At 48.9% G+C, this 16,242-nt stretch overlaps 1 protein-coding gene across 1 annotated transcript; it reads right to left on the bottom strand.

The window, feature by feature from the left end:
* Positions 1 to 511: 511 nt before the first annotated feature.
* Positions 512 to 16,224, bottom strand: BLMH (bleomycin hydrolase). The gene is made up of 12 exons (XM_053366560.1): positions 16,128 to 16,224; positions 12,897 to 13,094; positions 12,704 to 12,813; positions 11,765 to 11,906; positions 11,079 to 11,167; positions 10,380 to 10,472; positions 8,484 to 8,639; positions 7,529 to 7,687; positions 7,362 to 7,429; positions 6,392 to 6,509; positions 4,656 to 4,725; positions 512 to 1,461 (listed from the first exon to the last, which is right to left on the bottom strand). The coding sequence occupies exons 1-12, from the start codon at positions 16,138 to 16,140 to the stop codon at positions 1,310 to 1,312; spliced, it is 1,368 nt and encodes a 455-aa protein (XP_053222535.1). The 5' UTR covers positions 16,141 to 16,224; the 3' UTR covers positions 512 to 1,309.
* Between the last annotated feature and the right edge of the window lie 18 nt (positions 16,225 to 16,242).

Below are 16,242 nucleotides of genomic sequence, written 5' to 3' on the forward strand. Positions count from 1 at the left end.
TTGGCAGATTCCCCCCACCCCTCTCAGAGCTCTCTGATCGGGCACCAGGCTTAATTCCCAGAGACTAGTGTGGGGATTTGCCAACCTGGTATTGCTGAGACTACAACTCCCATGACCCTTGGGGTCATGCTGGCCAAGGCTGATGGGACTGGAGTCCCAACACCATGCTGACAGACTGCCGCTAGCTGGGGATCAATGGAGGCTTGATCTGCAGGTGTGGCTTGTGCCAAATCAGAAGTTTCCAATGTGTGGAAAGAACCCTTGGCCAAGAAGGACCCCAAAGCAGACGCCTTATGCCATGTCAAGACTATTTGCCCATCTAGCTGGCTAAACTGAGCTAGTAGCTCCATATTGTCTCCTCTGACTGGCAGCAGCTCTCCAATGTTGCCGGCAGAGAGGTGGGAGGGGAGTGTCTTCTCCCACCCCCCACTGCCTCATTCATTTGTTGGCAATATGTTTTGCAGTTTGCCAGCAATTTATGCATCAATAATATCAATACAGGACACCGAAGCTCATTCAGCAAAGTGTTTTTATTCAAACGCTCCATAGCACCAGGTAGTTGTAGATGGCATTCAAATAAAAACGCAGCCATTTTTTAAAAATCCCGTTTTACCCAGGAACTGGGCATTCTGGAATGTAGCCTTTGCAGCCACTCTTTCCGTTGGTTCAGCTGAGCCTCAGTGGTGGTTATGGGGGGGGAATTCCCTGGGCTGTGATTCAGGTGCTCCAGGGAGATGGCTGTTAAATTCAGACCACATCTCAGTTGGAAAAGACAAGACAGATGAAGATCATGGAGGAAGTGGGCAGCATCCTGCACCATGGGTTATATGCCTCTCTCCACAAGCAAGCAGCCAAGCAGCTCAAAATCACAACCAACAAGCAATTAATCTCCACTTGGTGGCCCTTTGTGGTACGCAATCACCCCAAGCGTTCATCTCACCCCCCACCCGTCTTTTTCTATACAAGGTTTGCGTGAAAGAATCATTTCTGAAGTTTTAAAACGAGTATATGAATAAAATAATTTTAGAGGGTGTTTTTTAAAAAAAAGAAAAGGAAAGGATTATACTACAATGAAAAGCACACATGTCGACGCAAAGGTTGCAGAGTAGCCCCGTCCACAGAAAAAGCACTGTTTCCTCTGAAGATCCACAGGGCACCACTCTTCAAGACTGGCACCTCAAGTGGGAGTTTGCTCATGGGGCCACTTGGCATTGGCTCCTGGCCCTCCAGATCCCCCCCCCACATGCTTGCTTCAAGGTTGACCAGAAGGAGGCAGCAGAGAGCCCCCTCAACACACACACACACCAGTTCACTTAGCCAGAGCGCCCATGGGGTCCCATGCAGGCAAGACGACTGGCTCCTGGTGCATCACAGCTAAGACGTCCTCTGGCACATGCTTCCTGTCCACCACCACTTCGTAGACGTACTCGGAGAACCAGTCATCAGTCATGATAAGGTAACCTGGAGAAGAGGAGGACGGGACAAGCTCTATTAAGAGATGCTCAGCTTAAGAGGTGCCACCTGGGGGACCCCTGCCCTCTATGCCACACTGAAATCTAAGAGGGCAGCCCTGCAAAAACTGCATGGAGGTAGACTGCTTCTGAACATTAAGGACCCATTAATTTTCACAGCTAATTGAATACAGGCCCCTTTCCTTGCTTTGTACCAGCGGACTGGGTGGTGCTTGCAATGTCAAATGTGCTTCGGGGAGGGAAATAGGCAAACCAAGCTCAAACTGCCATCCCAGATCAAATTCCTCCCTGGAACATTTTTCTGCCTTTCCTCTGCATCAAGAAACACCACAAGTCAAAAACCTACAAGGAACAGATGAGGTCTCACGTGGTGCCTCTTGTATTTGTGCTTGGAAGCAATACCCAGGAGCTTCCAAAAACACCACTTTACAAACCCAGAGTTTTTTGAAATTCCTGAGTGACCGAGGATTGGCCTTTCAGGTTTCCTGTAGTGGCTTTGCCTCTGCAATTAACAGGTCAGATGCTCCAACCCTGTCTAAGATCTGACCTTGCCTTTCAACAACAGGATCACAATGCTAAGCTGGTAAACCCAGACCAGGCGATCTGGACCCAAAGCACCGTACAAAAGGGTTAAGCATTTCCTCCATAACTCATCATCCTCCAGCTAAGCCCCTGAGTCTAATCTTGCCTCTGTTGTTTCAGGCAATACTCTATCAACCCTCTTCAAGGACTGACGCTGGGCCTTGTTATTTTAATGCCTCCACGCCTAGCCAAGCCTGAGTGCCAAATCTAACATCCTCATTCTTCACCTCTTCCTTAAACAAGGGGCCTGCCAGAATTCCGCTTGGCCTTCCCACACAAGCCCAGGCTTTTTCAAGAGGCCAGCTATCCCCAAAACCCTCTCCGAGGGCCATATCTGCAAATGACGACTTTGGAGCAGCAGCTAGAGGTCTGCCCTGGAGGATGTGGCGTGGGAAAGCAGCTAGAAGAGGAGTCCCAAAAACATGGGTGTGGGATGCTAAGAACTCATTTGGAAACCTAAGAAACTATTTCACAGGTTCTGCAAAATAGCCCTTCCACAGAAGAAAAACTGGAAATACCCAGAAACCTCCCATGCAGCACACCTACACATGCCCCCCAAAGAAAACATGTATTAAAAAAAAGCAGGTAAACTAGTCAAAAAATAGGCACTCCCTGCAAACATAGAAGGCCCAAAACACTATTTTAAAGTAAGGTTAGAATTGGGAGGGGCGAAGCTGGTACCAACACCTGAGGGTTCCCACAGGCATCGCACTGCAGAGCCCAGCCTTAGAGCCAGGAAGCCCTCCGGACAATCTCGCCCCAAGCAAGACAGATTGGTTAGGTGGTGTCTTAAGCTAGCAAGTGCTCTTCTGAGCCTCAGCACACCCAGCTGCAATGCAGAAATAATGTTAGTAGTACTAACCGCTGCTGCCCTGTTTTATAGGCCTGCGTTGTAAGGATCACTAAGACAGAGGACTCAGGCTTGGCCAAATTCCGTCCCCGCAATACACATGTATTGAATTAATGCCCAAGACACATTCCGCAAGCAACCCACACCGTCCTTACAGAAGGAACCTTGCCACTCGTCTTGGCCAGCCTTCAGGCGATGAGCCTGGGGCAAGCGGCTCTCTTCTTCAGCCTGATTCTCCCCCCGCCCCCGAGGCCTACCTTGCAGGGCAGAGAGGCTCTAAAGCATTTTGCCTGCTTGGCAAGTGGAAAAGAGCAGCCGCAACCAGGGTTGGCCATTGCAAGGGACTGATTGGGCAGAGGTGGCGAGAGGGCTCTGCTTGGCCCCCAAAGTGAGAGGCCCCCAAAGTCTGCTCGGGGGCAAGGCCAGAGCCCTCGAGGAAAAAGCCCCATTCAGGCCCCATTCATTAAAAGCAGGCTTTGCCTCTGAGTGGGAGTGAGACTTCCACGTAGAACAGCAAGAGGCTAAGAAGCTCAAGGAATCAACCTCACGCCTCCTGGCTGCCCTGCCAGGAGGCTGGAGAAGGTAAACTCTGAGGAATGCCGGTAATCTGTCTCGCTTTCGCCGGGTTATTTTTAAACTTTGAATGCTCAAAGTGGTTCGCACTCGTCTCTTGTGGTTGATGGCAGGAGTGTGTGTGTGTGTGTTTTTAACTGCTGGAGCAACTCTGGGTTTTAGCACGCTCATAAAACAGATGGGTAAACGAAGGGCTAAGAATAGCTGTGCCTTGACCTCAAGGCGGCTTTTTTGGGAAGCGGGGCTGAGGGCCACCTGCGCGCCTGGATCACTGAGACAGTCCTGCGCCTGCTGTTCCACGAAAGCTCTTGTTATGCAAACAGAAGCTCCAGTCTCAATGGGAGACACTGGTACACGCAGAAAAGTCCTTGGCTCTTTGAAATGGCCATGGGTAGCATAAAGGCTCAAGGGCACCGTGGGCGCTTGTCTTCCACCAACTCCCAGGGGAAGTGAAGAGGGAAACGGAACACATGTGGCAGCTACAATTCTGCTAGACAAAGACGCTGCTTGTTGTCATCCCAATTGTACAACCGATAGCAAAAGTTTCCCCCACTGGAGGCTGTTCGAAGAAAGGGTAATGAACTTTCTACACAAAATAAGATTACATCAGGAGCTTAAAGGAACGGCAGCCCAGTCAGTGCTCATGTGCTCTCTCTCTCTCTCTCTCTCTCTCTCTGTGCAATAAACCACATGCAGGAATTCTATAATCTCTGCCTTATGACCCCGGAGTAATTAAAAGGAGGTGGGGGACACACACAGCCCAATGGCGATCCTGGCAGAGAGTGCAGAACACAGGAAAGGAGGGAGGTCCAGGAGCCTCATCACAAACCCAGGAAAATTCAGCGTTGGGAAGAGACTCTAGGTTGGAGAGGCCTGAAGTGATGGAGGGCAAAAGGGAAGAATTCAGTCAAACCAGGCCTCACCAAGGCCCCCGACCACCAGCCTGTCAGGATTCTGCTAAGGCAGAGAGGCAGGGCAAACTGCATAGGCTTTGAGTGCTAAACTGGCCCAGAATTAAGCTCGCTATTCCAATATACATGCTGTTGAGAATCATAGTACTGGAAGGGACATCTGGAAGTCATCTAGTCCAACCCCCCTGCCCCAAAATCCAGACAACATCCCTGATGCAAAACAAAAGGCCAGCCCAACTTTCAGCACCCGCGTTAGCAACACATTACCTTTATTCCCGCGGTCTTCGCCCCATGAGTTCTCCACGCGCCATTTTTCGAAGCAGCCTTCTTGCTCAGGCTGGAAAGGGGGGGAAATGCGGGGGTCAACAGGAGGAAGAGCCCTGCAGAAAAGCTTCCCCTGGCCAGGCCGATTTACACTTGCTTGTGGATTTATAACAGAGAAATAAAATGCCTCCCTTACCTGACAGATGACACCTGCGCTTTCATTTCACAAACTGCTGTGAAAGCGTCCCTCACCCGTGCCTTTACAACCCCAAATGCTAAAAGCCTGGTATCTGGATCACATAAGGAGTTCTACAGTGTGGAGAATATAGCATGCGGAATATTGCAGGCCTAGCTAGACATGTAGTTTTATTATGGATATTTTATACAGTGTATATATAAAGCTACTGATTTTATCAATATTTTGATAAATTGGAGAGTGGGAAGACCCTGCAACCCACCTTGAGGTCCTTGCAGGCAGGATATACATGTGGTAATAAATAAAATAAATCATGCTACAGTACTTTTAAAGACTTTGGGTACAAACTGTGCTCAGGTCCATGCGAGGCAGCTGGAAGAGATGGTGGCAAGAACCTCTGAAGGCCTGGCTGGAATTGCTTTCAAGCTCTTAAAATTCAATCAAGCCACATTTAGCTTAGTTTTGAATGCTGGCAAGGATTAAACATCCCTCATGGGAAAAGAAAATTACATCACAGTTGTAGTTAAAACCTGTTTGCACAACAGGTATTTTTTTACAAAAAGGGGGGGGGAGCCCCATGTTTTAATACCTGCTTTCAGCCTAAAGAAGCTTTTAGTGAGAATTATAAATCTGCCAACCGTTGGCAAAAACAGCCTAGGGGCATTGCGGCTTTTAATCTTGCCTTCCTTCTCTGTTTTAACGTTCTGGATTTCTGAGGTGAGGAGCCTCCAAATGTTTAGACAAGCCCTTTCTAGCTAGCAAGGACCAAGCGGGGCAGAGTGGACTGAGCATCCCTCTTGGATTAAGGAGAGAGAGGAGACACACAGTAAATTTAGAAAGCTTTGGAAGGCTGTGTACCTGAAATGCATAATGTAAAATAACAAGGCATTCGCCATGGGATTGTGGTGGTGGTTGTGGAGTTCCTGTACTGTCCTTGGGGGAAGAGCAGCTGCCTCTGGTAAGGGGGGCAGTGTTGGTGGCCTCAGTGCTATTGCCACCAGCATCATCCAGATATCAACTCTACCGTTCTATGATTCATCATAGAAGAATGGTGGTCTTTGTCGACAAGGCACTTGAGAAGAGGGATGGGACCCTCCACCAGCTCCCAGCACCCCAGACCGCTGGCCATGCTCCTGCTGAGGCAGGTGGGTGTTGGGAATCCAAGAGTCTCTGGAAGGCCACAGATGTTCTCTGCATGTTGTTCTCTAAGGGGCATCCTCCTCTCAGTGGAAGCACCCCTCCGTCGCTCACGTGTACGGAATACAACTTCTTAGAGCAGAGATGGGGAATCTTTGTCACCCTCTAAGTGTTGCTAGGCTGCCGTTCCGATCATCCCCTGACCAGGCTGCCTGGGGCGGATGGGAGATGGAGCCCAAAAACCTTTGAGGACCACCGGTTCTCTGTCCCTCTTTCAAAAGCACACACTGTCCCCAGGAGGATTCCATGAACAGGTCATGCGTGCAATTATTGTCTGGTTGACTGCCATATAGGTGGAAAGGAAGGGAAGGAACTCCGCCACCCGCCCTGCTGCCCCAACACCCACCTTCTCAGTGAAGGCAGTAATGACCATGGCGTGGGTCATCAACGAATCCCCAAAGATCAGCCGCTCGTCCTTGTTCATGTTCTTGACTGACACGCCAAACACCAGCTTGTGGTTAAATCTACAAAGCAGCACACACGAAATGCACGTTAAGTGTGGAGTTCAGAGAAAGTGCCTCCCCTAGTAATCCTAAATTGCGGAGTAAACACATTTATCAGGTCGTCTCCATGATCACTGCAGATGGTGACAGCAGCCACGAAATTAAAAGACGCCTGCTTCTTGGGAGAAAAGCAATGACAAACCTAGACAGCATCTTAAAAAGCAGAGACATCACCTTGCCAACAAAGGTCCGTATAGTTAAAGCCATGGTTTTCCCAGTAGTGATGTATGGAAGTGAGAGCTGGAACGTAAAGAAGGCCGATAGCCAAAGAATTGATGCTTTTGAATTATGGTGCTGGAGGGGACTCTTGAGAGTCCCATGGACTGCAAGAAGATCAAACCTATCCATTCTGAAGGAAATCAGCCCTGAGTGCTCACTGGAAGGACAGATCCTGACGCTGAGGCTCCAAGACTTTGGCCACCTCATGAGAAGAGAAGACTCCCTGGAAAAGACCCTGATGTTGGGAAAGATGGAGGGCACAAGGAGAAGGGGACGACGGAGGACGAGATGGTGGGACAGTGTTCTCAAAGCTACCAGCATGAGTTTGACCAAACTGCGGAGGCAGTGGAAGACAGGAGTGCCTGGTGTGCTCTGGTCCAGGGGGTCACGAAGAGTCGGACACGACTAAACAACAACATACAGGAGCAGTTAAGCACGGGGTGCAGCAGATCTGTGGTCCAGGGGGCTCTGAGCTTGCGGAAGAACAAAGAAATGGAGGCAAAGCAAAGTTTGAACTTGACGTGCACACCCACAATCCCCAGGGGGACTGTGTGCAGGATCCCAGCCCTCTTCCCCCACCCGACAAGCACTTACATATTCATGTCATTGATGCCCAGTTTGCTGTTGAAGTGCTTCCCAACGTCACAACCAAACCACACGGCCTGAGGAGAGAGCAGGTGACAATCAGGACCCTTCAGTTGAAGCAAAGAGCAGGAAGACACTGTGCTAATGAGCAAAATAAAGAAAGGGGCCGGCCAAACCTCTCCATCCCGAATAGAAGCGGCTGCCAGTTTCTTCAGGAGCTCGATGGGCTGGTTGTTGTAAAGAGTCTTCCTGCCCCCCACCATGTTACTTAGGTACTCCACCGTGTAAAGCTGGTTGTATTGGTTCTGGGGCCGAGGGTCGTTCACCAGGCAAACCTGTTAAGTCAAAGGGCTGAGTTAGCGCAAGAAGTTAATTTCAAGGAGTTCACTCCTCCCAACTCTGCTGGACCCAGCAATAGCAGCCAACTAAAATGCTCACAAGGAAAGCATGGCCAAAGATGGCCATTTCTTGTTTGTCCCCAGCAGGTGTCATTCAGAGGTAGGCTGCCACTGAACCTGGAGGTTCCATTTCAAACTAGATGGAAGTTTGGAAATAATATGAGGGGTGCCGTTTCTCAGCAGCAAATATCCTCTGCTAGACTCATCTCAGTTTTGATGTTCTGGGTCACAATTTTATCACCATCTGACCAATCAAGGCTTGGCCCCCAAATAAGAGATCTGGGGTTGGAAATCTGGTGGGCCTTTCTGTAAGGATTTCCAACTGCACATTAAGAAGAACTTTCTGACAGTAAGAGCTGTTCAGCAATGCAGCCGACTACCTCGGAAGGTGATGGACTTCCCAGCATTTGTGGTTTTTCAAGGGAGGTTGGGGGGCCATCTGTCAGGGGTTCTTTCAGTTGAGATTCCAGGTTTGCAGGGGTTGGGCTAGATGACCTTTGGGGGATCCCTTCCAACTCTACAATTCTATGATTGCAGCCATGCCACAACTTTCGAACAGACCGAAGAGGGGTCGTGGTATTAAACGAGAAGAAGGGAGCAACAGACTGGGAAGGCTCCAGGAGACCGTGTGGGGCAGGGGTGTGTCTTATCCATTTCCAAAATCTAAAAAGGATTGCACAGACGGGGCCAATGATTGTCCACAGGCTGCCTTGTGTTTACCACATTGCCCAACCTTGCTTTCCATGTCGAAGATGGGCTTGACGTGCTCTTTGTAGAACTGCAGGGGCGAGATTGGCCCGATCTTGTGGTAGGCCTTCTCCTTGTCGTAGAACTCCCAGCAGAAGGAGTCCGGAGGGCTCCCCAGGCAGATGGTCACTATTCTGAAGACCTGGGGAGGGAAAGCAGATTAGTGGAAGGTGGAACCCAGACGCCTCCCTTCAAATCGGCTGGAGGGAACTGATGCTTGTGACTCACAAACCCTCGTTTTGCTTAATTGCTCGCTATGCTTATAAGCTGCTGTTCCGCCGAAGGCATCAAGCTGGTTTATAGCTTTTTGAACAACAGCGTGGAAGCTAAGCAACGTGACACAGTAGGCAAAAAGGAACAGGGTGGGGAGAGGAAATCTATGGGCTCTTTCATTCTGCTCCCTAATATAAGTTATACAGTGGTCAGGTGGAATGGCCACCGGTTTGATGGAGGCAGTTCTGGGAGAAAAGATGGGGAAGCCAGCATGGAGCTGCGGTGCCCTGGACAACAGCAAAAAAAATGATATACGTTGTTGTCTGCTGCCCTCTAGTGCAGGCACCCTGGACGGACACTTAGGGAGGCACCAAGGGCTTTGCAGAAATGCAGTGAAGGACTCCTGTAATGCAACTCCTGTAAAAAAGTAAAATTTCAACAGCCTGATACACCTTTCCTCTTGGCAGCTTTGGCAACAGAGAGAAGAAAGAGTGTCCCTCCAAATTGTAAAGAGCACAACCAAAATGCATTCACGGTGGATCTCTGCATCTCTCTGTTAAGGCGCCACTTTCAGAGCTGCAAAGGCTGGTCCAAGCTGTGCTCAGTTATACTTTCGACAGAAGATTAGTGAAATTGCCCTAATCAAGAAGCAGGCATGTTACGATTCCTCCCAATCAGAGTTCTATTCCAATTTAAGAAAAAAGGGACTTGGCTTGCCTCACACCAAGAACACAGTGAGGCAGCAGGATCTACAAAGCGCAATCGTTTGTTTCCCAAGACTTCGGAGGGCATGGACACACGTGCCACCCCAAACTCCACGTGCAACAAGCCTGCCACCACCAAAAACGTGAAACACCCCTGGGGAGGCCTGTGAACAATGTGCTCCTTACAAAATGTGCAATGAGACAGTTCAACCTCATCCTAGCAGTTCTTTCTTTTTTATCCATGGAAAATTTATACAGCGGAAATCTTGGGATCACAACAGGAGAGTGTGAGAGCAAGTGTGCCGTAGGGGTAAGAGTGCTGGACTGGGACCTGGGAGAGATGAGGGCCTGAATCTCCACTTGGCCCTGGCACTCACTGGAACCCTGGGCCAGTCACAGCCTCTCAGCCTAACCTACTTCACAGTGTTGTTGTGAGGGTGAAATGGGGAAGAGGAGAAGTAGGCATGCCATCTTGAGCTCTCTGGAGGAAAAGGTGAGATAGAGGAAGAAGAAGAAGAAGAAGAAGAAGAAGAAGAAGAAGAAGAAGAGGAGGAGGAGGAGGAGGAGGAGGAGGAGGAGTTTGGATTTGATATCCCGCCTTTCACTCCCCTTAAGGAGTCTCAAAGCAGCTAACATTCTCCTTTCCCTTCCTCCCCCACAACAAACACTCTGCGAGGTGAGTGGGGCTGAGAGACTTCAGAGAAGCGTGACTAGCCCAAGGTCACCCAGCAGCTGCATGTGGAGGAGCAGAGACGCGAACCCGGTTCACCAGATTACGAGTCCACCGCTCTTAACCACTACACTACACTGGCTCAATAAAGACTAAGGTGCACTTGGAAAGTCTTGCAGCAGAATGAGAAGCATCATGACTGGGGCCCTGTGCGGGGAGAAAGGAGGGGGGGCAGGGACAGAAAATCTCTTTTTACTCAGCCATCGCATTTGCCCCTGCACCAAGAGCAGCTGACCTCCTCTATCATGGTGTCCACGGCTGCAGAGAGCTCATCCTTGTTGCATCCAGTCTCAACCATATTCCTCAGCCGGAGGCAATACTCTCGCATCTGTTTGGAAGAAAAGCAAAGCGGGAAAAGCAAGTTCTAAATGGCAATCTCTGTGGCACGCTATCAACACGCTCTAAGTTCAGGATGCTGGAGCAGGCAAGATGGCTGAGCTGGCTGATGGGGAATGCAGCCCAGAACATCCGGAGAGCACCAGGATAGAATTTACCTTTTAACAGATTGGAAAGAAAAGATTCAGCTCCCATGGGTTTGGACCTTAGCAAGCAATGCCAGGTGTCAGCATCTGAACAGGAAGGTTGTGAAAACTATATCAACTCATTGTGTGTGTGGAGTGTCAGGTCTGTCCAAAAGCCCACCTCAGATCTTAAGGGCTTTAACAGGCATCTGTTCGCCTATGGCGAATTTAATCTTATTGTCAAGCCACCAGACAGGAAAGATTCACTTAGCATCCTGTTTTTCAGGTCATCAGTGTGCTACATAGGATATCTTCAGGCAACTAAATCTTTCCATGGGGGTTGATAATTTTTACGGGCTTATTTACAAGCCTGAGCTTAAGTTTCCAAACTGGTGAGAAGACAAATAGCACTCTCTCCACACACACACACACACACACACACACACACACACACACACACACACTTTAGTTACCTTGTGGTTCAGAATGTCATTCATTCGTCTGGAGGCCTCAGTGGTGTGTGATTCAGGGAAAACCTTCTTGGGGACTACGCCATATTTTTCTAGGAAGGAACAAGTTTTAGTAACCGACCAGAACCGACGAGCCGAAGGAAAGATCGTTCTGCCTGCTGCACTCAGTTTACGCTGTGCGAAATAAGCACAAATCTTGACACAATGAAACTGTTCCCAGGCTACTTCTGTCCTCCCACATCCTTAGTCCAGGAGAGCCTTCTCACCTGTGGTTCATCCAGGTCCAGTCCTCAGCATCACCAATTAAAGGGCTCAGGGTAATGAATGCTGGGCTTGCCTGAGAGCTTGGACATACCCTGCTGGGCAGCCGGACTCCACCATCGATTAGGTGCATAAGCTCAATGCATACATTTTTTTTAAACTACATAAGAGAGTACCAGACTGAAGATCCTGTGGAGATCTCAGAGAGAAAGGACTCTGACTCCGTCTTATACTGCAACTGTCCACCTCGTCAGAAGACCTTCAAAAGCTTTAGCGATTCCAGCCCCACCCAAGGAATTCTGTAATCCCAACTCCCGATTTCCTGGTCTTGGCTGAGCAGCCCCCTCCCCCAAGCTGCTTAAGTTGCTGGATCCTCTGCCCAGGAACCTAGGTGGACTACAAAGTGCCTTGGCCTCAGCTTCTCTTACCAATGAGGTTCACGAGCATGTCCCACTGCCCGCCGTCATTGCAGGGATTGGAGAGCAGGAACTGCACCAGCCTCCCCTCCACGGGCTCCTTCTTCTGAGCCGTTTCCACATATGCATGCAAGAAGTAGTAACAGCGTTCAACCTGGAAATAAGCCAGTCAGAATGCAGTCAGAAACCAGGTCCGTTGAGCCCTGGTAGACTTCAAGCTAACCCACCCCACCTTAACCTTCTGGCCTTTTTACAGCTAAGATGGCCCACTTAGTGGTGGCCCCCTGGTTATTATTTATTTAGTTATAGAATCAATTACCTGCCATCAAGGCCCAGAGCAGGTTATGATAATAAAACAATAAGAACTAAGACATAATACAAAGGGTCAGGTGTGTTTTCAGCATGCAATGATAGCTGTGCAATGAGGACACCATTCTGTGGGGATGGAAGTCCACAGAGAATGCCCCCTCCTGGGGTGCTGTCCCCCCAAAAAAAACGGTTTCTGAGGGTGGCAGTTCAAGGCAGAAGCCTGAATGGCACCCCTGCTTACAGAAAGAAGCCGACCAGTCTGCTGGGTTTTCCTCAAAGCAGGAGAGGGGAATCTAAAGCCCTCCAGATGAGTCTGGACCCTAATTTCCACCATCTCTCGAGACTCATAACATCCAAATGGCCACAGGTTCCCCATCCTAGCACCTAAACAAAGCCTCAAGAAAGCACCTCTGAGAGCCAGTGTGGCATGGCAGTTAAGAGTGTTGGCCTAGGACCTGGATTCAAATCCTCACTCAGGCATGCTTTCTGGGGTGGCCTTGGGCCAGTCACCATCTCTCAGCCCAACCTACTTCACAGGGGGTAAAATGTGGATGGTGGGAAATCATGTGTGCCACCTTGAATTCCTTGAGGTGGGATATAAATGCAAGAAGCAGACGGGCAGTTAAATACAATTAGAAGCACCTTGTCCCAGAAGAAGAGGTACGACTGGCTGAACTCGAACTCCTCCGTGTTGAACTTCTTCATGAAGGGGAGGCGCATCACGTTCAGGCAGGAGAAGATCCAGCAGCGTCCTGGGGGTCAGAGGAGCACAGCGGAGATGGGCATCGCAAAGTATTAAAATGGGACGTGCAGTCTCAAAGGAGGTGGCCATTACCTGAGTTCTTCTGATTGGTGATGGGCTTGCCTTCAGCAGGTACCATGTGCTGGAAGACTTGCAGTGTGTCCTGCACCACGGCTCGCTCCAGGCACACCTCCAGGGGGTCTGCGCATGTGGCCACATTCTGGGCCAACAAGTACCGGGGTTCAGCTTTCAGGGCTTGGGCGAAAGCGGAAGATTTTTTCAGGCTCAACCCTGCTAAGACAAAACAGGACAGTCGATTCAGGACAGTTGATTCTGAAAGTCAGCAACAGAGGGCACACATGGAGAAAACAGAACAAGGATGTGCTCAGGAAGGATGCTGGAAGCTCATCATAGGTGTCTGCAGACATGGCTGTTGCTGATGCCACTCATGGCGTGGCAGGGAATGTCCTCTGTCTCTTCTCAGAGACGCTCTTATTACTCAACTTGTTGAATTTCTTTTAAAAATCAATCAGCAGGCTTTTAATATATTATGTTAGTGTGTTCAGCTGTTGTTTTTAATTGCCTGGTTTTTTTCATTTTATGATTGCTATATGTATCGTTTGCCTATTTTTATTGTGCTTATTTACTTAGAAGATTTGTAAGCCATTTAACCAAAGAGCAGTCTCCAATAAAACAGTAGACGAAACACAAACAAAGAAACTAACCTGAAAACAAATATACATAAAACCATCATAATAAAAGCCGCAGATAAAAATCAGTAAAACTTTTAAACAATTATAAGCAACCAGATTAACTTTTTGCTAGCTCTCTTGTGTGTTTTTAAACCGAAAACCAGAGTACATGATGATGATGATGATGATGATGATGATTTAAGTAATGAAATCCAGCAATCTCAAAACAGATCCTGAGGTTACACATTTGCCTCACTGCAATTATTCCCTTTCCAATTTCCCCCTCCCTTCAAACTTCCTGCTTTGTCTTATAGTAATGACAGGGGATAACAGTGTTACATGTGGCCTGAAAATAGAATAGGCGAATATTCCTGTTCATGGGTGTCTGCAGGATTCCCCCCCTCAGGCCTGGGGGTGGGGGCAAAGTAAAGCACTAAAAACGACGAGGGGGAGGGGAGCAGGCTAGATTCCCACCAAAGACGAGACCAGCATCTGTACATTTTGCTTATCCCTCTGGTTCTACAAATGCTAGAAACTCGCTCTTTCTTTTTAAAATAAAAGCTGGGAATCTGCAGGTGTGCAGGCTCCTATGCAAAGTAGACTATAGCAAAAACAACTTTTTGTGAAATGTTTTCTAACATTATGCAAATATTTCTGCCTTCAGTATCTATATTCTTAGGCAATGTTGCCCTCCACCTTCTTAAGGGTGTGAAACTGTTCCAGATCCACTCCTGTAATCACAAGGCCTTGCTTCGTGCCAAAGACACGTTTCCTAATAGTGCCTCACCCAAGCACAGCTAATTGCCATGCGCCAGGGTGGCTGAATTTCAATGCATGCTTATCTTGACATAAAGATGTTTGACAAAAAGTAGATAAAACTTAGAAAAGAACTGTCGTTTCCCAAAGGCAAGAGGACTGACACCTACCTTTTAATTTCATATATATCTTGTCACTGGAACATAGGAAGCTGGCTTACCCTAAATCGGGCCATTGGTTTATCTAGCTCAGTACAGTGGTACCTCGGGTTACGTACTTAATTCGTTCCAGAGGTCCGTTCTTAACCTGAAACTGTTCTTAACCTGAAGCACCACTTTAGCTAATGGGGCCTCCCGCTGCTGCCGTGCCGCCGGAGCACGATTTCTGTTCTCATCCTGAAGCTAAGTTCTTAACCTGAGGTAATATTTCTGGGTTAGCAGAGTCTGTAACCTGAAGCATCTGTAACCTGAAGGATTTCAGAACTGTCTTTCTCAGCCCTAAGTGGATCTGAACCCCAGACCTTCTGTGTGCAAAGCAGGGGCCCTACCACGAAGCTACAACCTGTATCTAAGAATACAGTCCCTAAAATGCAAGTGGCGTAAGAAAAACAGAGTCAAGGTGATTCATCAGTAAAGGATATAGGTTCAGATCTGCAGCCAGCCTAGGTGATCTTGGTTCCAGTAGCTATCTCTCGGGCTAAACTACCTTGCAAGGTTGTTGTGAGAATAAAAAGGAGGAAGGCAGAGAGATAGTTACTGGAACCAAGATCACCTAAGTGAGCATCTGGCTGGCTGCAGATCTGAACCTATATCCTTTATTGACAAATCACATTGACTCTGTGGGTATGAACCCAGGACTTATTCCGCTGCAGTGGCCAAATTACGGAGTGGCCTGGCTTCCTCATGGGTCCCTTTTAAACCAGCTTTCTAAGCAAGACCACAGAAGGTACTGTTTTATTCCGACAGGCTTTTGGGAACTAACTGCTCTTAAGGAAAGGGCTTTTAATAGCGCTCTGCTGTTTTTGCTACCGGCTTTTTGGCAGATTTGTTTTTACATCGTTTCGATTCCATTATCATCTTAATTACTTCTTGACTATTATCTTTCATATGTTTTTAGTGATCTGTGTTTTATCTTCATTTGTTTTAATTCTTGCAAGCCGCCTCCGGTTCCTCAAGGTTCTGGAGGAAATAAAGTACTACTACTAATTATTATTATTATTATTCACAAGGAGCATGCAAACCACACACTGTCCTTCCCACAGTTCCTGCCTGCCTACGGCTGCCGGGTGCCTTGTTAAGTCTAAGGGCTCTTTTAATGAGGTGCTAAATTCAGCCTTCTTTCATCAGGCAGCTACTTTGCATGTATAGCCTGCAGGGTTAGTTGCTTCCTTTATATCTCTGACATTTATACCCAGGCTTTTCTGCTTAAGTTGTCGAGGCTGCCCACCGCTCAACAAACATGCAAGCCACCCATTCTCAATAATAAAAATCAGATTATTAATAAAAACCAGAGATCGACTAAAGCAGAGAGGAGGGGTGGGGAGCCTACAGGCGCCGGGGCGGAAATCGTACTAGGAAGGGGCGCTTCCTTCAACCCCAGGAACCTGGGGAGGGGGAAGGCACTCTGCACATGCTCAGGGACACGCTCCCCCGGCGGTGCAATCCTCTCCTGGCGAAACTGGCCGGGACTGAAGGGTGGGCGGGTGGGAAACAGGTGCCGGGGCTGAATCCTGGGGCCCCGCGGCTCGACGGCGCCTGTTTACCCCCCACCCCCAAAAAGCAACAGCAGCCTCCCGTTGCCATGGAAACCCCGCGCCCGGCCTCTCCCACCCCCAGCAGGCCTCTGCCGTTCCCATGGCAACCACACACACACGCACCTGGGAGACTCATCGCGGGTCTTTCGGCCGCAGCAGCGCGAGCCAGCGAGGAGGAAAACCAAGGCCGGGCGCCGGCGCCGGAAGCAGCTCTTTTATAGCCTCGGAAGCAGGAAGC

The sequence above is a fragment of the Podarcis raffonei genome, chromosome 15, assembly GCF_027172205.1.
Source record: "Podarcis raffonei isolate rPodRaf1 chromosome 15, rPodRaf1.pri, whole genome shotgun sequence".
NCBI lineage: Eukaryota > Metazoa > Chordata > Lepidosauria > Squamata > Lacertidae > Podarcis > Podarcis raffonei.